Genomic DNA, 23,069 nt, shown 5'->3' with positions numbered 1-23,069 from the left:
TTATGTATTTATTTGAAAGGCAGGATTACGGGGAGGGGGGGGGGGATCCTCCATTTGCTGGTTCACTCCCAAATGGCCACCAATGGTCAGGAATAGGCCAGACAGAAGTCAGGAGCTTCTTCCAGGTCTCCCACGTGGGTGGCAGGAGCCCAAGCACCTAGGCCACTGTCCGCTGCCTTCCTGCGCCATTAGCAGGGAGCTGGATGGAAGTGGAGCAGCTGGGACTAGGGCAGGCAGTGGCTCTACCTGCCGCGCCACAGCGCCGGCCCCATGGATTCTTGATAAATGAGTCCAGACCCTGGAACCTGCCTCTGGGCTCCGTCCTGCCTCTCTGGCCCTGTGAATTCCACACTCAGGGGCAACAGCACTAAGTAGTTTCGATAAGTGGTTTTATTACTGGTTAGATTTTACAAATTCGGATATTCGAACAGACTTCCACCTTAAAATTCTAAAACAACAAAGCGACCGTTGGAGGGGGTTTGATTTCTTTTTTTTTTTTCTTTTTAGGACTATTCAAAGTAACAAACTTTTTTTGTTTGTTTTTTTTGTTTTGTTTTGTTTTGTTTTTTACATTTTTGCTCTGGTCATAAATATACAGAGAGAAAAAGAGGGAGAGAAAAATGAACAAGTCATCCCAAGTATGGAGAAAAAACAGTATTCCTAAGGCACGTGGCAGTCTTTGAAAATACAGAAGCTCTAGCCAACTTAAATTATTTGTTGTTTTTCCTCGCTCAGTCCACAAAACTGTACAGTGACACAAATGTTGTGTTGTAGGTTGATCTTCCAAGTAATTCCACAGTCCGCCCCACTGCGGGAGCTGGCCGCGCAATTATTTTTTTTTTTTCCCTCTGTTTCCAGGCGAGATCCTAAAATGTGGTTAGTTAGTTGCTCAAAGCCTCTATTTTAAAATACACTTGGAATTCAACTAAAGATAATTTCTTTTTTAAAGAAATCGTGGGGCTGGGGGCCGGGGGGCGCGCGTCGTTAGAAAAGATTGGTAAGAGTCGTTTGTGAGGGGCTGTGGGGCTCATGGCCCTCCAGGCTGCCAGGCACAGAAGTTAGCACGGACGTCACGGTGGGCAGGGTGGGGCTGGTCAAGTCTGTGAGGGTGGTGGGCGTGCTGGAGGGGCTGAGCGAGGCGTTGGAGAGCTCCGAGGCCGGCCCCGACGGCGTCCCCGTCGGCAGCGCCGCGTCCGTGGACTTGTCCACGCCCGTGTTTTCCTGCCGTAAGAGGTTGCGCCTGAACTTGGCCCGGGCATTCTGAAACCAGACCTGCGTGGGACAGGGAAGGAAGGGCTGGTTAGCGGGGCGGGCTGAGTACAGCTCTCCGGGGGGTTCGCGAAGGCCCCCTTCTGCAGAGGCGGGTCCAAGAACTCTTAGCAAGATTAAATAAAACTTTTCCTTTCCCAGGCTGCGCTGGGTTTCTAACTGCAGCCGCTGGCCGTGGAACGACTGAGATGGATACCGGCCGCCAGCCCGCAGGTGAGGGAGCAACACACACTACAGGCCTGAACGGCAGGAGAAAGACAAAATGAGGGCATCGCCATCGTAATTCTTACATCGGTTTCCCAAAGGGAGATCAGGGATCTACGGGGATCCACAAGACACTGTTGAAATCCGGTTCTGCTGCCTATGCACTTCCTGCTGAGCTTTCCCTGGACACACCAAAAACTCTGCACAATGATTGGTTGAGAGGATTTTTCTTTTTTTGGCAGTTGCCTCTAAGCAGACAACAGACCCCACAGGTTCTTGCTGTACAATTCTGAAGTGGTTTCTGAAGTGTGAGGTTGAAAAACACAGAGATGACAGAAAGAATCCACAGGAATCAGGCCACAGTGAGAGGCAAGGCGGGACACGGACACCGCCCCCGGCAGCTGGAGGAGGCCCAGGCGCCCTGGGCGCAGGCGGGCGGAGTGGCAGGCAGCAGCCGCCAGGTTCACGCAAAGATGTGCAGGTCAGGAGGAGCAGTAGCTGCAGGAGGCCTCCCCCAACAGGCCAAGTCCCCTGCTCCCTCCTGGAGGGAGGTGGAGCCCGAGTGAGAACCGGGCTTGGTGCCGTGTCCCCTGCTCCCTCGTAGAGGGAGGTGGGCAGGAATGAGAACCGGGCTTGGTGCCGTATCCCCTGCTCCCTCCTGGAGGGAGGTGGGCAGGAGTGAGAACCGGGCTTGGTGCCGTGTCCCCTGCTCCCTCCTGGAGGGAGGTGGGCAGGAGTGAGGACCGGGCTTGGTGCCGTGTCCCCTGCTCCCTCGTAGAGGGAGGTGGGCAGGAATGAGAACCGGGCTTGGTGCAGGCTCACCCTCTGACTCCGAGGGTGCAGCCACAAGGACACCTTTGCATGGGAGCCTGTAAGGTTCATGAAGATGCATGCCCACGCCACCCCCCAGGCAAATCTAGCCATGGTCCACACAGCGCCCGGGAGAGGCCCAGGAAATCCGTGCCACTGGGCGGGGTGGCAGTTGTGCCTCCCAGAGGCAAAAGCCCTACAGGCAGGGGCCCCTTCCTTCTCAGTTCCAGGAGGACAACACCCGCCGGCAGCCGCCCCCTACATGCAGGCCCGGGGGGCCCTCCAGACTCTAGGTGTCCAGCTGTGTGTTTCCAGATGTGGCTGCATCTGCCTGTGTCTTCTTGGCGTCTCGGGCCGCTCGTGGCCCCACCCTCCCCTGGGGACCACCCTGGCTGCAGGGGCCTGTGGCCTCCAACTCCCCTTTCTGGTGGCCCCACACAATTTGGGCTCAATTAAAAACACAGCCGGGAGAGCTGCAGAGGGAGGAGAGCGGTCTGCGCTGTGACGTGGCGAGACCAAGCTCTCCCCCGAGCTGGCTGGCGCCCCTGCCCCAGGAAAGCCCCCCGCCTCAGAGCATCCTCACATTCTGCTGCCAGCCCCCAGAGACCCTCCGAGGAAGCGACTGCCCTAAAGGGAGCACACAGGTCCCCGAGAGAGACTGCTGGAGCCCTGGCCGCCGTCCTGGTCTGTGTGCGTGACCCAGGAGCTGGCCCTGTGAGTCTGGGTCTCCCACGCGGTAACTGGATGGGGAGTCCTGGGGTGGCACATCGCTCAGCCACCAGGGCTCTGAGACCTTGGGAAGGGCTGGATCTGGTTAGCTGCCGGCTGTTTGCGATTTCCCAGGCGTTGCCCCTAACAGCGCACTTGTAAACAATGACACATCCTCCGCAGCCGGCGCCTCTGCCGCATGGGGGAATCTCCCAGACTGAACCCAACAGCCCCCTCGCGGCCCGGCTGCTCTGGGGGGTCGGGCTGGCTTGGGGGTCACCTTATCCGGAGTATTTCCTGAGAGGATACAGGAGACAGGGGCCCTAAGTCATCTCCTTGTCCCTGGGGACATGACAGAGCCTGGCGAGGGTGAAAAGTAACAGGTGTGACAGGAGCAGCCCAGACTTCCGTGCCTTGCGCTGTGTCCTGGGCACCCAGCCACCCCGACGACAGGCACCGGCACAGCCACCCACACTGGGCCCAGTGGGCGGGCCCCATTATCATCTCCACCTTACACATTTAAAATCCAGAGGGGCTCAGAGAGGTGAACTCACTTGGCCAAGGCCACACAGAGGCTAAGCGGATCCTAGAATCCAGAATGGTTCGCTATTAAAAAGCAAAAATAGTTCTCCCGGCCACACGATCCTGATGAGTCAGCGAGTGAATGGATGAAAGAACCCAGTAAACAGAGACGCGACCACGGTGCAGGGGGAAGAGCGCAGGACACGGCTCGGCTTCCAGGGCTGCCACCGACCAGCCAACCCTTACCTCCGGGCTGCCTCAGTTTCCCTATGGAAACTGCGGCCTCCTGGGGCTCTGACAGGCTGGGATTCCAGGTCAGCCGCAGGCAACAGGGACACGATCTGCTCCACTCCCCCCGTTCTGAAGCCGACAGCCTTCCCCGTCACCTGCTTGCAGCTCTGCGGTTGTGTGGGACAACGGTGCCCACCCAGGCACAGGAGTCAGAGGCCCACTTGGCCCTGGCACAGCCCCCCTGGAGGTACGAAGGAACCCCAAACATGCAAGCTTCACGCCCACAGGTGTTCATCCTGGCATTTTTTTCTATGACATCAAACAAGGGCTGCATCCAAAGTGCTCACTCAAATGGGGCGAAGGGAAGTCATCACAGGGCGACTCCACGTCCCCGCAGGGGAAGTGTACGGCTGTGAGGTGAGGAGAGGGGGCACCACGATGCCCCCTGCCATTGCAACTTTATGCAGACAACAATAATAACAAATACGACTCACACCAAGGTCCAGGCATTGTCCCAGTCCTCCACACATACTAACTCAGTTTGCCATTATAACCCTAGAAGGTAGGCACCAGCGTTATGGCCAGCCAACAGATGAGAAGACTGAGGCACAGCCAGTAAGAGGCAGAATGGAGACTCCCAGCAGACCGGGTCCACACCCCACCCACACTTAGCCTGTAAACCACACCTGAATGATCAGATCTTTGTGTTCTCAGATGGCTGATGTTTTTCTATTTTTCTAATCTGTGTGATTATTTTACGAAGTTTTTTTTTTTTTTTAAGTTTTGTTTTGGGGCCAGTGTCCTGGTACTGTGGGTAGTGATGCCAGCACCCACATCAGAGCACCAGTTTGAGTCCCGGCTGCTCTGCCTCTGATCCAGTTCCATGCTAACGGGAAGGCAGCGGATGATGGCCCAAGCGTCTGGGAGACCTGGATGGAGATCTACGCTCCTGGCTTCAGCCTGGCCCAGCCCTGGCTGTTACAGCCATTTGGGGAGTGAACCAGCAGGTGGACAATCCTTCTCTGTTTCTGGTTTTGGTGGTTTTTTTTTAAGATTTTTTTTTATTTGTCTATTTGAGAGGTAGAGTTACAAAGAGAGGGTGAGACAGAGAGAGGCCTTCCATCTGCTGGTTCACTCCCCAATGGCAGCAATGGCCAGAGCTGTGCCGATCCAAAGCCAGGAGCCAGGAGATTCTTCCGGGTCTCCTATGTGGTTGCAGGGGCCCAAGGACTCGGGCCATCTTCCACTGCTTTCCCAGGCCATAGCAGAGAGCTGGATCAGAAGAGGAGCAGCCAGGACATGAACTAGTGCACATAAGGGATGCCAGTGCCGCAGGCAGAGGCTTAGCCCACTACGCCACAGCACCGGCCCCCTCGGTTTCTCTCTCTGTCTCTCCCTCTCTCTGTCACTCTGCTTCTCAAATAAATAAAGTAAGTCTTCAAAAGTAAAGTTTTCTTTCAAGTCCCAAAAATCCTAATCAGGAACCCCAGGCCTACAACCAGTTCACTGTGAGGCCTTGGGAAAACCCCACCACCCTTCAGGGCTTTGTTGTTCTCCCCCAGAAACTGAGAGATTTCCTCTAAAATCATCTGTGAGAATCTATCCGACCCAGACTATCCATGACCAGACTGGACGCTCAACACTGTCCTGTACAAATGACAAGCAAGATAATGACCATTTCACAGGTGGGAAAACTGAGGCTCAAATACGCAGTGACTGGCCCTGGTTCAAACCTCACTTCCTCCTCAGGGGAGCCCTCCTTGACTACCTCCTTCACCAGTCGAAGCCCTCTGTTATATGCCCCTATTGCATGTCTGCGTTTCTTCAGTTGTATTTTTTTCAGGAGTTAGACGCGAGTTCTCTGGCCGCATAAACTTTGAGAAATGTTAGTCGAGACAAAGCTGACTGCCCTGCAAGATTTCTCGGTGCGTCTGCGAATGCTGGCGCACTCTGAGCCCCAAGAGAAAGGCAGCCGGTCTTCAGCGTCACCTGAGCGTAGTCATCCTGGAGTCACTTAAAATGCACTTTCATTATGAGCCAGTTCCAGCACAGAACAGTAAGCAGGCTCCTCTCGTCACCGTCTCCACGCGGTGCACGCCCCTAACTGCACAGGCTGGCGGAAGGCCTCATTCACCTGCTGACTGCCCAGTGCCCGCGGCCCCGGCTGCCGCGTGCAGGCGCTGGATTCGCTGAATGGGTGAAGAGGACAGCTCGAGTTCTCAACTCCTGAGCGCCCACACAGACTGCTGACAAGCAGCCATCTGCAGGACGGCTTTTCCATTGTGAGCGGGGCGGGTGTTTGGTGCCGCAGCTAAGACGCTGCGTGGGACACCCACATCCTCGATCAGAGCGCCTGGGCTCAAGGCCCGGCTCGGCTCCTGATTCTAGTTTCCTGCTACTGCACACCCATAGGGGGCATCAGGTGATATCTTGAATACTTGGGTCCCTGCCACCCACATGGGAGACCCGGATGGAGTTCTGGGCTCCTGATTCAGGAACGAACCAGCAGATGGGAGATCTCTCACCCCCTCTCTCTCCCTCTGTCTCTCTGCTTTTCAAAATAAGTAAGCATTAACTATTAGTAGCTAAAATGTGCTTTCTTTCGAAGTCACACCAGGAACAGCCAAGGAGACCGTCCCCCTCCCAATCAATCAGCTCGCCAGCCCCGCCCCCAAGGCCACAGTATCTTCATCACTCTGCCTTCCCAGCCCTTCCCCAGGAAGAAGGAAAAGCAACCTGGGGAGGCATCTGTGTGCCCAGAGACACTCTCCACACATCTGCAAGGCTGACCGTCCCCATGAACCGCTGGCCGAGGGGCCACTGTCTCCTGGTCACCTCGCCACTGCCGGAAGCGCTGGGCTCAGCACGCTGCTGCTGACGCCTCTGAGCGCCTTTTTTTTTTGACAGGCAGAGTGGACAGTGAGAGAGAGAGACAGAGAGAAAGGTCTTCCTTTTGCCGTTGGTTCACCCTCCAATGGCCGCCGCGCTGCGGCCGGTGCACTGCGCTGATCTGAAGGCAGGAGCCAGGTGCTTCTCCTGGTCTCCCATGGGGTGCAGGACCCAAGCATTTGGGCCATCCTCCACTGCACTCCCTGGCCATAGCAGAGAGCTGGCCTGGAAGAGGAGCAACCGGGACAGAATCCGGTGCCCCGACTGGGACTAGAACCCGGTGTGCCGGCGCGGCAAGGTGGATTAGCCTATTGAGCCGCGGTGCCGGCTGAGCGCTTTCTATGTAACGAGAGCGTCACCACGGGCTCCTGCCTGCCACCCAGACGTGGTGTCTCCAGCCCACACCCTCCCTCCTCTCCCATCTGTACTGCTGCGTCCTGCAGCGAGATCCAGAAGGAAAAACCCCAACCCCGACACTGCGCGGCCCCGGAAACAGCTGGGAAGGGGCCTTTCTGGGCTTGCCACCGGCACCATCACTTCCTAACCGCACAGACACGGAAGCCCCAGCTTCCTCGCCCGCAAAGTGAAAATGATTACACTTGTAAACGCCTGCAAAAGAAAGCAGAACACTGACCCGTGCTGTGTAAACGTGTCCGCGACATCAGCACGCCCCGAGCACCTCTTGCGTGCTCTGTCGATCACACTGTATGTCCTCCCTTTCTCCTATCAAGGGCAAGATCGCTAGTATTACATCGCCATTTCACAGCCGAGACCACTGAGGCTCAGAGAGGTAGAGTCACTTACTCAGGGTCGCTCAGCCAGTGAGCGAGTGGGAGAGCGGAGCGTGCACTCCCAGCAGCTGACTTCACATTCCATCAGGAATGCTGCACCCCAGGCCCACCGTGTTGGAGACAGACAAGCATTACAGATTCCATAGTAGCCTAGAACATCGCCCCTACAACACCCGCCCACTCACCCTCATCGCCCCTGGAAACACGGCCCTGCCCCGCCAGGCAGGCGCTCTCTGGGGCTGAGTCTGAGGGGATAGCCTGCAGGGGGCGCCCAAGGCCTGGTCCCATTAAGCCGGCAGAGACAAGCAATGTGCAAGTGGTGAAGGGAGGCCGCCTGTGTCCCAGCAGGCACCGGGCTGGAGCCCTCCCCTCACTGTCTCCATCATCAGGAACCCCCCAGGTGAAAACTTCTTATCCCATTGCAAGGCTGGGGATCTCATCTTGACAAGCACCCCAACCACACGGCTTCTAAGTCAGAGGGGGTCACATCAGTCTGCCGCCCTCCAAAGCCTCCCCACCTGCTGTCGTGCCCAAAGAGGCTCCCATCCATGTCCCCGCCCCAGGTTCTACCCGCAGCCAAGCCCCACGCTGGGGATGCAGGCAGCCCCTGGACCCTTGCAAATCCCTGCATCCTATTCGGTGTGCAGCTTCTCACTTGCGCAACGGGCAGGGACCTATTAAGGGAAAACAGCTTTGCCCACTGCCACGTGGCCCTGAGCATTTGTGCCACGGCGGGGGGGGGGGCGGTATTCAGGGTTGCAAGGGCTGTCTGGAGGTCTGGGAAGCGGGGAGAACAGGGTCTCGGGCTTCTCCCCTCCCCACCATAGACCCTCCATGACACTCACAATGAACACACACAGGGACCGGTTCGGGTCAGAGGAGACAGAAGCATGGCCGCTGGTCACAGTGGCCTGGATCCGGCTCTGCGAGCTCCTGGCCCAGGCAACTGCAACGCATTCAGGCCCCAGCGTTCTCACCCGCACGGTGGGGAGACTGAGGGACCTGCCCGTCTCCACACCTAACAGGAGGATTTCTCCAGGGCCAGGACTGAGTCATCCCTGTGCGTCCAGGACCTGGTGCCAGCAGAGACTTATTCAGATAGAAGAACAAGAGACAACGCCCCTGGAAACCCAAGTTGGTCACCCAGGCCTCCGCCTCACCTGGGTTGCAGAGGCTGGCCCTCCTGGGAGATGCAGAGTCCTTGTTTCCTTTAACCTGGACCACTGGGGGAGGCCCGTGCCCGTGCGTGCCCATTGTAGAGATGAGACCCCCACAGCTCAGAGAGGCTAACTCACTGTCTGAGATGCACAGCCACTGAACGGACCCCAGGCCTTCCTGAGCCCAGCTCTGCCTGACCCCAGGCAGCGCCCGCTCCTGCTCACCACCCAGGGCATCTGGAGGCAGCTAGGATGAAGAATTGTAGAACCTCAGAACAAACTCACCCAGGGCTGAAGGCCAGGGGTGCCCAAAAGGTCCCCAAGGAAACCCAGGAAGGTTGAGTCATCCCCGATGGGACCCTCAGGGTCCACCACCCATTCTAGAGCCCAGGCCTGAGGCACTAGGAGCTGTGGGGGGAGAGGGGTGGGCCCAGGGAGGCGCATGGGCTTTCCATTGGCTGGTCTCCGCCCCTCCCACCTACATCACCCAGCCCCCAGTGGGCTGGGTGCACGGGTGCCTGCTCTGCTCCCGGGTGCATTCAGGCTGGGCAGCCTAGCCGGCGGACGCCCTTCTTCACAATCCCAATCGGCCACCTTTTTCTTTTCTTTTTTTTCTGACAGGCATAGGAACTTTTTAGGGTGGCTGTGGCTCTGGCTCCCTTGATGTCACCTCCCAGCCCTCCGTGCCCAAGCCCTGGGGCTGGAAGGTGGTGGGTACGGCCTGGGCTGGAGTCCCCGCACCTCCCTCCTGCTCTGAGACCGTGGTCAGGTCGGGTCACTTGTTTCACCTAACAACGTGCATTGCTCTTGCTATAACCCCCAGTCCTGAAGGAGAACTCAGCCACCTGCTATCCAGGGAGCTGTCCACCTGCCTTATCCATGTGTGGATGGAGGAACTGGGGTCCAGCGATCAAGAAACTCATTCACACGAGGTAACGACCGACAGCTAATGAACCTCGCTCCTGTGACCACTGGCTGCCATCCAAAGCCGCTGGAGCCAGGAACCCTGTGCCATAGGTAGTTCTGCTGTGCCCATTTCACAGATGAGGAAGCTGAGGCTCAGAGGAATCAGGTGACAAAGGGCCATGAAATGATTAAGAGGAGGAGCTGATGATTTCAGAATTGTCAGCTCAGGGCTGTGCCCTACAATTTTGCATCATGCCAAGGCTAGGGTCATTAACATCTTCTGGATAATAGAAATCTCACGGAAGTCCTGGGTCTTGTCTGTCAAGAAAGCACTCTCACACACAGATGTAATCCCACTGCGTTCTGCAGGCTCAAAGCCATTTCTCCAAAGCCAGCAGGTGAGTGCTGCTCCCACACCCCACCACCAAGCCCTGCTTCTGGGAGAGTCTAGCACACAGCGAGAGAGAAAGATGGGTCTAAAGAGATGCCAGAATAAGGGAGAGGGGCAGAGGAAACTCCTGCGAGGGAGTGAGAGACACACAGGCACTGCCACTGGCCTGGGATGGATGTCCAGGGAGGGGGCTGTGGGTTTATGGGAAATATGCGAACCTCTCACAATGGGAACACACGAGAGGGTCACGGACAGCAACTCACAACTGTGCAGAAGGGAGACAGAAAGAGAGAGAAAGGGGAAAGTTAGGGGAAGAACTGAAATGGCAGACGGAGATGGAGAAAGAGCCAGGCAGACCCAGGGCTGGAGGTCCCTCTCAGTCCCCTGGCTGCTGCGGGGGCTCCACCCCTGCCCCGGCTGACCTGCAGCACCCGCTTGGTGAGGCCTGTCTTCTGCGCCAGCTGCTTCAAGTCCTTGGCGTCGGGGTTGTGGTTAATGGCAAAGTAAGACTTCATGGTCCGAAGCTGGTGGTGCTTGAAGGAGGTGCGCATGCGCTTGGTCTTCTGGCTGCTGGGGTACGGCTGGTCGCGGTCCAGGTGCTCTGCGTCATTCTCATTGCAGCTCAGCGCTGGGGAGGGGACGCAGAAGCCGAAGGTGAGCTTCCAGACCGAGTGCCCACCTGCCCTGCCCACCACCGCACCCTGAGATGGGCGTGTCATCTCCCCACCCTACCCCTGTTGCAGCTGGAGAAACTGAGGCTGGGACACACAGGCTGCCCTGGATCTCTCAGGAAATGAAAGAGTCACTCCCAGCAACGAGATCCAAAAGCCACTTGGAGCCATCACCTTACAAAAATGACAGCGACAGGGACAACTTGTTGCTGTCTCACGGCACCCCAGATGAGGCGCACCAGGGCCACGCCCCGAGGAGCAAGCTGCTACCTCCCCCTTTCCACAGATGCTGAAACGAGGCTCAGACAGGGCAGCTTCGTCCCTGGGACACAGCAGTGCAGGGTCTCCGAGCCCCCGTTCTTCCGGCTTCCCACACTCTCCAAGGAGGAGCCACTGTTTCCCATCGTCCCCTGCAGGCCCTGGCATTGACACCTGCAGTGCCTGGAGGACTGAGAGACTCACTTTCATTCTGCTCTCATCAGCTCCTGTGCCCAGAGGTACTGAGTGAGTCTCGGGTCTTGGGCATTAGGTGGTTTGGGCCCCGACCCCCATGTGGGAGACCCAGAGGAAGCTCCTGGCTCTTGGCTTTGACCTGGCTTGGCCCTGGCTGTTTCGGCCATCTGGGGAGTGAACCAGCAGATGGAAGATTGATCTCTCTCTCTCTCTCTCTCTAAAATAATAAATAAACAGTAAATAAAATAAACCTTAAAAAGAGGGGGAGAGAGAGAGATTGCGCTCGGTGGCTGAATGCTCATCACTGCCCTCTGCAGTGCCTGTTCAACAGCTTTACAAATGGAGCAAGCGGGGACGAAGCAATCTGAGGGCAGGAAGCCGGAGGAAGAAAGGAACAGGTATGGGTCAGACGCCTGGGAGCCTGGGAGCCGGAGCCCGCAAGCCTGCGGCTTTGTGAACCTCACAGCATCACCACTACTGCTATTGTTCCCATTTTAGAGATGACAAAAGTAACGCTAATGGGAAGGAAGCCACTTGCACACATCTAAGCCACCGGATCCAACAGCTTCTCACCCCCCACACCCGCCACAAAGGAAGGCAGCCTGAAGAGAGGTTCCTTAGGGAGCCTGCCACCACCCACAGGGGCCTCGCTGACAATGGCTGATGGCCCTGGGGGTGGAGGAACCTCGGGCCTCAGAAACTGCTCAGCAACCTGGCAGCTGCTGGGGACACGCCGGCCCCTCCCAAGACCCCACACGGAGGGGTCCTGCTCTGGGGAAAGCCTCACCCGAGGGTCAAAGTCAGCACCCCAAAAGTAAGAACTGGGGGGACACCTTGCACCCCATCCCATGCCCACAATGCAGTGGCCAGATTTAGCAAATAAAAATACAGGTGATCCGGTTGATTCAAACTTCAGATAAACAACAAATGTTTTTAAAAATGATTTAGTCCCAAATACTGCAAGGGTCACATCTATATTTTAAAAAATTATCTACCTAAAGTTCAAACATTGCATAGGTTATACTTAAAAAATTATACTAAAGTCATACTAAAAATTATCTAAAATTCAAATATTGCATGGGATATACACTGTAAATATATTCGTTGTTCACCTGAAATTTAACTGAGCATCCCCCATCTCCCTGGGGAGTCACTCTCCCTCTTCTGGTGACTCCCACCTCCCCCTGCCCAGGGACAGGGACAGACCAGGCAGGAAGCATTTGCAAGATAGTGCATTTGCCCTGACCTTGGAGCTGTCAACTAGGACTTCCCCCTCCTAAGCTTCCCTTCCTGAAGCTCCCCCCAGAGCAAAGACCGGGGCTCCCCGATTTAAAGATCAGAGGGTGACCACCATCCACAGGCACAGGACGGGCCCTGCCCGCTGAGAAAAGCGACCACCTTCCCCCAGTCCCCGCTACACACCGGTGGGGCAGGCCTCCCCACGGGGGACCTCCGGCCCAGCCCCCGCCCAGGCCTCGCTGCTGTTAATGAGCTCCGTGGGGACCCCGGCGCCCCGTGGGCCCAGGGGAAGTGCCCTGAGTGCGGCCTGGGTGGGGGGAGGTGGTGCGGGGGAGGGAAACGGATCGGAGAAAAGAAAGAGGTGGAAAGAAAGAGAATGGAGAGAGGTGGGGAGGGGAGACAGACAGGGCCAGGGCGAGAGGCGAGCCAGGGGGCAGCAAGAGAGATACCCAGCTACGGAGTCCCGGAAACAGGAAGACACGGTGGGGGTCCGGGCGAGGGGAGTGAACCCCAAGAACTAAGGGAGGCAGGGTCCCCCCCCCCGGGGGGGGGGCCGGGAGCACAGCAAGCACAGCAGGGGAGAAACCCAGAGATGGAGGGAAAGGAGAAAGGGGCGGCGGGGGCCGCGGCAGATCAGCAGATCAGCGGCGGGGCAGAGTGCCCCGGGGGAGAACCGAGGGGCCGAGGCCTGGCGCGCACCCCCGTGCCGGGCCGGGTCGAGGCGCCCCAGGATCGGATCCGGGGAGGAGCAAGGGGCCGAGGGGAGGGGGAGGACCTGGGCTTTCTCTCTCTCTCTCTCTTTTTTTCTTTTCCTCTCAATTAGGCCGATTCAATGGAGCTAAAGAGCTCGTAAAATCATGAATAATTTACTCGTGATCTGTTATTAACCCATCGGGTTTCGAGCTCTTGTCGCTGGGACTGAACCTGTAATCAAATCTGACTTCGCCTCATTTTACTAAAGACGAGATTGTAGGTTCAATTGTCTAAATAATGGATTGGAATCAAATCAGTAATTACGCCGCCAGGCACACACACAAAAAGCTGGGGCTGGGGGAGGCCCGAGCGTCCGGCCGGTCCGTGCGGGACTTCCGCGGCCGAGGCACGCAAACCCGCGCAAAGTGCACCGCCTGGACCCCTCGAAGGCTCCGGCCGCGGCGCCCGCGCCCCCCGGTCCGCGAGCAGCCCCGCTTGAAGTTAAAGGGAGGTTTCCGTTCCGCCTCTGGGGCTGGGGCTGGGGCCGGGGCTGAGCGCTCGGACCGGAGGGGCCGCGGGAAGAAGGCCTGCGGCGGCCCCCGCCCCGGAAGGACTTTCCGACCCTGCGGCCTGCGGCCCCGCTGCCCTCCCCTAAGCCGAGGCCCGAGTGCACCGACAGCGCACCCCCAACAACCGCTCTCGCGCAGCCCACTCCTCCCCCGCCGCAGGACTGTCCCCCAGAGCGACGGGCTCTGCCAGGTGCCAGGACTCGGTGTGGCCGGGCCCCTGGACGCGAAGCACTGGAACAAGCCAGCCTCCTCCGTCGGAACCAGGCACGCACACAACGCCCGCAGGTCGCACCCTGCACGGTCCCAGCTTTCCGATCCCAGCTGCCCCATGGCCCACACTGCGGCCATTTCCCTCCTGCCCGAGTGGGAGGAGAGGGAAGGGGCGCAAGCCGGGTCTGGGGAGGCCTGGATGCTCCCCACCCCCAGCAAGGCCCCGGAGTCCAGCCTTGTCCCGGGAGCCCCGAAGCAGCGAGCCGCACCGCCAGCGCCGCGCACCGGACACCCTTCCTCCTAGTGCCCGGGGGCCGGGCCAAGGCCGGAGGCGCGAGCGCACGATAGCGGGGCAACAGTGAAACCGCTCGGGAGACAGAGAAAGGAGGAAAAGAGCGGGCCCAAAGAGAAATGAAAAAACTGAGCTGGCTGTGGGGCAGGCGTCCTGCGAAGGCGCCAGCTCCCCCTGAAACAGCCTCCGGCCGCAGGTCCTTGCGGCCTCCCCGGGGCGGGGGGGCGGGCGGCGGGCAGCAAAAAGCAAAGAAATCTTTAGCGCTTCTCGTCCCGCTTTTCTTGTACGATTCCAAACCCAGTGTGCCCAAGGAAACGCTCAAGCCCGCTGCCGGGTGCCCTGGAGCCACTTCCTACTGGGGGCCGAACCCGCTTGATACACAGGCGCGGCTTGGTGTTGGGGGCCCGGCCCGGGCTGGGAGATGCGGGGTGGAAGTTCGAGAGGGCCCCCCCGGGCGGTAGGGCCTCCCCAAATCTTAAACTGCCCTGCCATCGCGGATTCCCCACTGCCCCAAGTAGGGGCTGCAGCCCCCCAGCTCCACACACCGAGACACACCCCACTGCCTTGCAGCGGGCAAGTTCTCGTTGTCGCGCAGCGGCGACCCCCCAGCCACTGCCCAGCGCTCCCCCAGCAGCTCAGACTCAAGATCAAAATAACTGACTTCTTCTGCACCGCCGCCCCCTCTGCCCCAACTTGGGCATCAGACTGGGGGTGGGGAAGAAACCATGATTTCCGAATCCGATTCTGTCGCAAACGAAAAAAAAGAAAATAATTGCAAATAAACTCTAGTTCGGAAGCCCCCAGAGTCGTAAACCTTTCCGGGTCGTGCAGACTTCGGGCAGATGTTGACGGTTCAATTTGCGGAGCCTACTGCGGTCCTGAGCGGGGAGGGGCGCAGGAGGGGGCAGAGCTCCAGGAACGGGGCCCTGGGGTTCAAAGACGCCGGAAATGTGGAACGAGGCCACCCCTCTGCCGCACCCTCCCCCCTTGCGAGGCCGGGCCTGCTCGGGTCTCTCGTCCCGGGCTCCGGGCTCCGGCTTCCAATGGTTGCCGCCCTCACCCCATTAGGCGCCCGGACACAGAGAAAAGAGAGCCCGGGAAAACCAGGACCCGGCCTCCCTGGAGGGTCGAGACGCCGCAAGGACCCACAGCCCTGGCCTGGAAGATGCTCCCGCGTCCGCCGCCCTGGGGACATTTCTCACCACCGGACCCTGCGCCAGGCTGAGCTCACAGCCCCAGGCCACCTCCAGCCCTTTCTCTTGGGACCCTCAGCGCCCTGCCGGGCTCCGCTGAAGCCCCGGCTCCCCGCCCTCCGCCGCGCCCGCCCAGAGCCTGTTTGGTGTCTGCGCCGCCTTGTTTGCTCGATCCCTACACTTTCTGCGCAGCAAAGCGGGCACAAGCTGCAAACCAAAAAGCCACCTCTAAAACACACACACACACACACACACACACACACACACACATCTAATCCGCTACAAGGCCCGCACCCAGGGCTCCAAGGGCCCAAAGCAGCCTCTGAGAGCGCGCCTGCTGGGGCGGAGGAAAACTGAAGTCCCTGCCGCCAGGCCGCACTCCGGCACGAGAGTCTAAGGGTCCGAGGGCCCTCGGTATGACAAGCCCAGAGAGATCCTCCGCAGCTCGCGACCCTCGGCGCCGTGCTTTCCCCCAACCCGACGGGGGCGCTCGGTGCGCCCCGCACTTGCACGCGCACTCACCAGCGTTGTAGGCCGCCAGGTCTGCCCCAGGGCCGGGGCTCTTGCGCTTCCGCGGCCGCCCCTTCTGCACTGTGCCCACGCCGTTGTAGTACGGAAGACCCAGCGGGTTGGCCCCGGCTGCGCCCAGCCCAGCGCTCTTGGCCGCCGCCGCTGCAGCCGCCGCCGCCGCCACGTCGGCGTGGTTGAAGTGCGCCGGATACTCGCCCTGCAGGAGCGCCTCGAAGTGCAAGCGGCAATAGACCAGGCTGTCCTTCATGCCGAAGTGGTCTCCGGTGGTCAGCATCTTGTTACACGTGGTGCATGTGAAGCAGTTGAGGTGATAAACCAAGTCCCGAGCCCGCATCACCATCTCCGAGGCCGAGATGCCCAGGTGGCAGCGGGCGCAGCGCTGCACGGAGAACCGCCTGTAGGGACCAGGGAGGCAGGGGCTGTGGGGACACACGGTTGGGTAAGCCCCCCCCCAATCCTTCCTCGGGATGTCCCCGCTGCTGCTGGGACAACTTTGCCTGCCTTTGGAGGATGGGGCAGAGGGAGCTAGATTTTGACCCAGGCCTGGTCCTATCCTGAAATAGTTCCCTTTAACCATTTTTACGCCTACAAGAGCTTCTGCCTTAGAGTCTGAGCAAGCCCTAGGAAAGCCTTACTTGGGAGTGGAGCAGAAACTCCCCCAGGTGCCCCTTTCTCCACACTCCCCCTGCCCACCTGGGTAATTTGGAGGAAAGAGAGGGAATATAAACAGACACTAACCCTAAACCTGGACGGAAGGAGAAACTGGGAACCTGGAGCCCCATTCGGCATTCTGCTGCTTTAATCCTGGCCAGTTTTCTTTCCGGTCTTCCTGTCTCCCTACAGACTCCCGATCGCGCCCACTCCCCAAGCACTCCCTGCAACTTTGTTCCACACCAACACTGGCCGGCCTGGGTTTGCGGGAATGCCTATTTCTGTGCCCCTCTGGCTGACTCCTGAAACTTCACGGGGGAGAGGAATGCAAAGCCCCCAACCCCAGCTCAGAGGGGAGGGCAGCTCCTGCTGCTCTCTGGTCCCTACACTTTGCACACCTTCCCCAAAGCTTCCCAAATCACTGCTTTAAAAGGCTGTCACCGCATCCGTGCTGGTCTGGAGGGGGCGGGGGGGGGGGAGCCTGAGTAGGGAAACCTGGGGGGGGGGGCTGTGGCCGCGAGGGCATTCTGAGCAGGGGAGGGGGGCTACCTGTAGTAATCTTCCTTGCAGTAGATGCTGCCGTCCTTGCTGAAACACGTGAGCTCCGACTCCAGGTTGAGCTTGCACTCACAGCACTTGAGGCAGCGCATGTGCCACTGCTTGTCCACCGCCAGCAGGTAGTAGCGGTCCGAGATCTTGCCCCCGCAGCCAGCGCACAGCGCAGCCCGGTCACTACTGATGGACGGCATGGTCTGCGAAGGGAGGAAGGCGGGAGACCGCAGCGCCCGTGTCAGCTTGCGGCTCCTCCGCCGCCGGGAAGCCGGCACCCGCCACTGCCTCGGTGGCCCCAGGCAGCCCTGACCGCCCAGGGGGCTGCCAGCGTGGGCAGTGCGCTTCCCCCACCCCAAAGGGCCTATATCCAGGCGGCTTGGGGCCCAGGCCCATCGGCGCAGCCTTAGCCGGCCACGGGCCCAGGCCGAGCTCCCAGTCTGGACGACTCGCTCCCTTTCTACTTCTCCCCCTTCCTGTCCCCCAGCCGGTTCCCCAGAAATGCTTGTCGGCCTGCAGGGACTGGGGCAGCCTGCGGCTATTCCGGTCCAGCCTTCCAAGAGCGCCCTCCAAACTGTTTCTTAAAGGAGCCACCGGCCGGGTCTCAGGAGAGGGGTAAAGTGATCATTAGCAGTCACCCTCCGGACAGACTCCTCTTCCTGGAGCCAGCAGGCTCCCTCGCCCCCAAGCCCCGGTGGTCTCTGGATCCGCAGGCCGAAGGCTTTTGGCCAGGGCAGGTCATACAACTTCTGGCTCCTCTGCCACAGCGGCAGAGGCCTTCTTGGGTCCGGGGGTTGTGCAGCGGGGTGCCGGGGCACCCTCACAGTCTCTGGGTGCCGGGCAGGCCCAGGCCAAATCTTCCCCCACCAAGCTGGAGCCGAGCGAAAGGCTTCAAAGCGGGGCAGGAGCGCCGGGAGGCCGAGAGGCCGCTGAGGCCGCCGCTCTTGCAGAAGACGCTTCGAACGGGCTCCCCGCCGCCCCGGCCTTAAGGTCACTTCTGGGCCCGCCGCTCGGGCAGCCTCGGCTCCTCCGCCCCCGGGGAGGTCTAGGGGCCCGAAACTGGCTCTGTGGGGCTGGCCAGGAGGAGCCAGGTGCAAAGAACCGAGTGGAGTCTCCTTCCGCGAGAGCCAGGCCGAGCCTGAACTCCTAGCCCCGGCCTGGTCACGGCCGGCCGGCCACGGGGCCGGGAACACGATCAACGAAAAGTGCTGGCCCAGAGGACTTCGGCCCCAGAAACCGCTCCGGGGAGCGGGCCCCGATTCCGGTGACGCCGGATAGAACCCCAGTGCTCCCGACTGGTTCGTCCTGCCCGGAGCTGCGGGAGACGCCGCCAGCAGCCCGAGCCCGAGCCGGGAAGCGGAGCGCGGGGCTTTCGACCCGGGCGCCGAGCGAGGTGAGAAGGGCCGCAAAGGAGACTTCGCCTCCACTCCGGGAGAAACGCTGTCCTCCACCCCAGGGCTCCGGGATTTCGACCTTGTTTCCTGCTGCGCCCCAGCAGCCAGGTCTCCCCCCACACACAAACACCCCAGCCGGCAGCTACGGGCCTAGCATCCTGTCCGAGGATTCTCAGCGCCAGGTCCCGTGCGGCACGAAGGGCGCTCCCTAAACTTCGGGGACCGGAGGCGCCGACGGACCCGACTCCGTCCCAGCTCTCAACCCGGACCCCACAGCCGCGCGCCTACCGTCTCGGTGTCGCCGCGGTCGATGGCGGAGCTGATGGCGGGAGCCTCGCTCTTGGCCCTGCGGTCCATCTCGTCGATGACCCCGTGCACTTCGGGGCCCGACAGACTGTGGAACAGCATCTCGGCGGGACCGGCGGGGCCGGGGGCGCGGCTCCTCGGACGGAGGGCTTGCCCCCCGCCTCAGCTGCCTGGCGCTCCTGGCGCTAACGGGCCCGGCGCATTGCCACCGCAGCCCCGGCCCCGCCCGAGCTCGGCTGCGCCCCCAGGCCGGGCTCCGGGTCCCGGGCGCCCGCGGGCCAGGACGCCTCCCGCCGAGGCGTAGGGGCAGCTACATCGCGGGGCGCCTGGGCGGCGGCGCCAAAGCCAGGGTCACAAGGGCACGGGAAGGGGGGGTGCAGAAAAGGGCAGGGGTCGGCGCCCGCCGCGGGCGCTTTCACGCCGCGGGCATTGCCCGCCCGGCTTCGGCGCCCGGGGCGCAAAGCAGGGGCGCAAACTCTGCCCGAGGCAGCGACGGCTGCGGTCGCGGTTCACCCCACAAGAGGCTGGTGCCAGCGGCAGCCCAGCTGCCTGGAACCCTCCCCTCCCTGGGGTGCGCCCCAGCCCAGGGCGACCCTCTTGGGCGCCGAGTCGGCGACTGAAGTAAGGGTTTCTCCGAAGCCAGCGAGCCGAGCCGAGCCACCCGGAGAATTGAAGAGGAGGAGGAGGAGGAGGAGGAAGAGGAGGAGGAGGAGGCGGAGGAGGAGGAGGTGGAGGAGGAGAAAAAGGAGGAGGAGCAGAGTGGGAGGAGGAGCCGCCGGCCGCGGGCCCAGCCTCGGCGCAATGCTCTCCAAGCGCGCGCCGAGCCCAGCCCCGGCTCTGCAGTCCGCGCCAGCGCAAGCCTCCGCGCCTTTTCTACAGCCGCGCCTGACATCACGTCCTGCCGCCGCGCCATTGGCCGCCCGGCGCCCCAGGCCCTGGCAGCGCGTGCTCCGGGAAGGCGGGAGACCCGAGAGGGAGGGGAGAGGCGAGGGGAGGAGAGGAGGGACGAGATGGTGGGAGCTGGTGGGCGAGGCTGGAGGGAGGAGGCGGGAGGGAGGAGGCAGAGCGCGGGGTTTGGAGTTTTTAAGCTACGAACGGTTTCCTGCGATTTCTCCGGGAAGGAAGGGAAATTAAACCCTCGCTCCTCGCTCTCTATCCTAAGAAGGTGCAGCCGGAGGATGCTCCAGGAGGTCTCACTCCGGGCTCTCCCCAGCCCAGAGCCTCTGCCTCTAGCACCGGCTGTACGGAGGGGGCCCAGAAAGGCAGGCCTGGGGCAGAATTGCCAGTCTTCGGTCACTTCCCTCAGAGCTGGACCTTGAGCCTGGGCTGCGGGCTGCTGCACAGGCCCGCTGGGGACCCAGCTGAGCCCACGAGGGGAAATCTGTGGCTCCCAGCGAGGGGGCCAGCCAACACATCCTAGATGCGAGTAAACTAGGGCCCAATCTGTGGCCCAGCGTGTAGCTCCTTCTTGCCTCTTCCCCATCTCTCTCCAGCCTGGAAGAGTGGGGGTGAGCGTGGCTTTGGGACCTCAGAAAGGCAGGAGTCCGAATACTGGTTCCTAGCGTTGCTGTTCAGGGAAACCTTAGGCGAGTGACATAACCGCCCTTAGCTTGCTTTTGCAATGGCAGACAAGAGGGCCCCCTTGCATGGAGGTGATAAAGCAGAGATCATCATGTAAAACGCCTGGAACGTACTAAAGTAGGCACTTGGCAAATTCTTTACTTACTCTTTTCTCTCTCCTATTGAAAACTTTCAGCACCACTGAAGTTTCTTAAAGACCTCAGACCCATCCTCTGCCCACTGGGTGTGCCAAGCCACAGATCCACTGACACCCAGGGTCCACCTTGCCACCTGGTTCCACCACTGTGCCAAGGACCAAGAGCCTAGCCTGCCAGGTAAATCCCAGCTACCACTCCCAGCCTCTACACTTAAAGCTTAGCCTAATCTGTCCGGGAATTGAAGGCAATACCCCGGTGTCTGGTGGAGCAGGATTTAACAGATCAAAAGTGACCGGGGAACAAGGCTAAAGGAGTAGGCTCGGCTCCATCTGAGGGAGGGAGTGGGGGAAGAGCGTTAGTCTGAAGTGACCTGCTTGCCAGGACGCAAAGCCAGGGTCTCTGCCAGAGCTGAGGCAGCAGGACATCATACTTCACACGCCCACAGCACCCTCTTACATAGATATTCCTGTGCTTGAAGTGTTCTTGCACTTGCAATCGAGTTCACATGTGCAAGTGCACACGCTCGTTTCTGTTAGCAAAAATACAGCCAGCATAAATTTGCCCTTGTTGGCAAAGCCTCATCCACCACTCCCGTTGAGCTAGGGTCTACCCCCTGCGCATCAGGTGTGTGTCTGGTCCCCAACAGCAAGATGCATCTGGGAACGCAATTCTTTGCACAACTTAAGTACACTCGCGTGTTCAGGGAATTCTGCTTAGATCACCTACTGGAATAACTTGTTTTTCGTATTTGCAGAAACTCTTGAAGTTCCCAGGATGTTTGCACACGGCTGCGCTGCACACGCACAGATGCCCCAAAGCGAGGAAATGACCACGATCACAGAGACGCGCCTGCGCGCGTGTGCACACAGACGTTTTCCGGCGCCTGCACACACTTGCGCCCGGGCACGCGGACGCCTACATGAGTGCAGGGGCGTGCTTCCCTGACGCATCTGGGACACTTTCTTTCAAAGAAAGTGGGGAATGAAAATCTAATCTGGGAATCACCAGGGTTCAGCAGGAGGTCGCCCAAGGGGTAGAAAAAAATTTAGTAACGAGGCCAGAGTGTTTGTCCTCGGCGAGGCTCCGCTCCGGGGCTGGCTGGATACAGTGCGTCTTGGGGAGCTGGAAGGGCTACGGTGGTAGAAGAGGGCCCCCCCCCCGCCCCGCCAACTCCTGCCGCGGGCTTCTCAGCAAACGCAGAAACGCACCCCGCAGCTCTGCGCTCCCCCCAACCCCACAGCCTGTGCGCGCGATTCCGTCGCCCCCTCCCCGACCGGCAGCCCAAATCCGTTGCTGCACCGACCCCCCAGCTTTCGGAAGTCGGCCGGGAATCGCGTCGGGTGCGCCTGCCTATTGATCCCTCTGCGTCAGGCTGGGAAGCGCTCGGGTTTGCGAGAGGCTCCCGCCGCGGGGTGCGAGATCTGGGCGTCCCGGGCCTCGGGGTTCAGAGGCCGGTAACTTTGCTAATCTGCCCCAGCGGCCGAGGGCCGCGGTGCAACCGCTGAGCCCCATCCGCGGAGACCAAACAAGGAGAGGAACAGGCTGTAAACACACATCCTGACACGTGAGTGACATTTACACGGTGTGAGAGGCTGCCGCCGAGGCGCGGGCAGGGGGTACGGGGGAGGCCGGCACCCACAGGTAATGCAACATTGGCAGGCGCGGGTCGCGGCGGCCCCTGATCCCCCCTCCCCTGAGGGTGGGACGTTGGGGGGAGAATCCTAGAGTCCCCCGAACCTGCCTTTTGTGGGAGGTGACAGGTGAACGGAATTCGGGTCTGGCCACTCTCGCCGCTGCCTACCTCCCCACCATCTGCTTCCTAGCAGACGTGCAGACCCGGCGCATAATGAGGTAGCAGCCTCCAGCCGGCCACCGTGACTAACTCAGAACAAAAGCGCTCCCTCCACGCCTCCTCCAACAAAGGGGCCACCAGCCCTGGCGCTCCCCGAAGGCTGCGGGGCTCCCGGCTGCCGGCTGCGGAGCTGCCGCGCGCAAACTTCCCGGGGCTCCCGGGGCTGGCGGCGCCACCGAGCCTGGGCCGCGGAGCGAGGAAGCGCGCGCGGCGCGGAAAGAGTGAGGCCGGGCCGGGCCGGGCGGGGGGCGAGGGGCGGGAGCGGGGCGGGGGGGGGGGGATTGATCCGTGCGCCGTCGCCGGCGCTCGGTCCCGTTATTAGAGCCGGCCAGAGCGGGGCCACGCAGTAACCTCGGACTCGCCAGCTAATTGACGCTGCGGGCAACTACTTCATTGTGCGCGCTGGTTTTATGTCTTCATAGCCGGTGATTGACAAGGTGTAATTAGTCATCTCACTCGGTGATAAACATGGGCACCCTCCTCCCGCGGCATCAGGCCGTGTGTACCAGCAGAAGAAGCGATAGTTGACGCTGATATACCATTAAATCAAAATGAAGACGTTCAGAAGTGTGTGTTTGCTGTGACGCTCTGATGGTTTATTTCTCAAATACGGCACCAACAGATTTACTTGATTTGCAAGTTAACTACAACATTAACTGGTTTTATTTATTTTGCCTCTTCCTTCCTCTTCCTAGGCAGGGATGTTGCTCTTGGAGAATGTGAACAGTTTGCTTCTTGACAAGCGAGCGAGCGGGCGCCCAGATTTTTGCAGCCTTTCCGAGAGTCTCCCCCGAGGGAAAGGCAGGGAGAGAGAACGCCGGCTTTGGGAGCCACCAACGAAGGAGCCCCGGGCGCAGGGCAGCCACCCTC

General features: G+C 60.3%; 1 protein-coding gene and 1 long non-coding RNA gene across 5 annotated transcripts in view; one reads left to right on the top strand and one right to left on the bottom strand.

Moving 5' to 3' along the window:
- Nucleotides 1-372: 372 nt before the first annotated feature.
- The window catches only part of LHX2 (LIM homeobox 2), a 30,363-nt gene continuing 7,666 nt past the window's right edge, over nucleotides 373-23,069 (bottom strand). Inside the window, exons 1-5 of one of the 3 annotated variants that reach the window (XM_008273337.5) lie at nucleotides 18,612-19,279; nucleotides 16,930-17,132; nucleotides 15,721-16,148; nucleotides 10,301-10,506; nucleotides 373-1,272 (exon numbers count right to left, since the gene is read on the bottom strand). In XM_008273337.5, coding sequence (XP_008271559.1) covers nucleotides 985-1,272; nucleotides 10,301-10,506; nucleotides 15,721-16,148; nucleotides 16,930-17,132; nucleotides 18,612-18,731 — 1,245 coding nt within the window. In that variant the 5' untranslated portion in view covers nucleotides 18,732-19,279 and the 3' untranslated portion in view covers nucleotides 373-984. Of the gene's footprint in view, nucleotides 1,273-10,300; nucleotides 10,507-15,720; nucleotides 16,149-16,929; nucleotides 17,133-18,611; nucleotides 19,280-23,069 lie in introns of those variants that run through there. The other 2 variants (XM_002720474.6, XM_070056678.2) reach the window with 2 other exon arrangements.
- LOC138845187 (uncharacterized) lies at nucleotides 19,464-21,499 on the top strand. Of its 2 annotated transcripts, none has more exons than XR_016225121.1 (3): nucleotides 19,464-19,642; nucleotides 20,386-20,524; nucleotides 21,102-21,499. It is a non-coding gene; the product is annotated as an uncharacterized LOC138845187 (long non-coding RNA). The 2 variants fall into 2 exon arrangements; XR_016225120.1 differs by having other exon boundaries at nucleotides 19,464-19,652.

This window comes from Oryctolagus cuniculus, chromosome 1 (assembly GCF_051225735.1).
Source record: "Oryctolagus cuniculus isolate XC-2025 breed Fujian yellow rabbit chromosome 1, ASM5122573v1, whole genome shotgun sequence".
Taxonomy (NCBI): Eukaryota; Metazoa; Chordata; class Mammalia; order Lagomorpha; family Leporidae; genus Oryctolagus; species Oryctolagus cuniculus.
The sequence above is the reverse complement of the archived record's forward strand: the minus strand, read 5'-3'. Positions and strand labels throughout refer to the sequence as shown.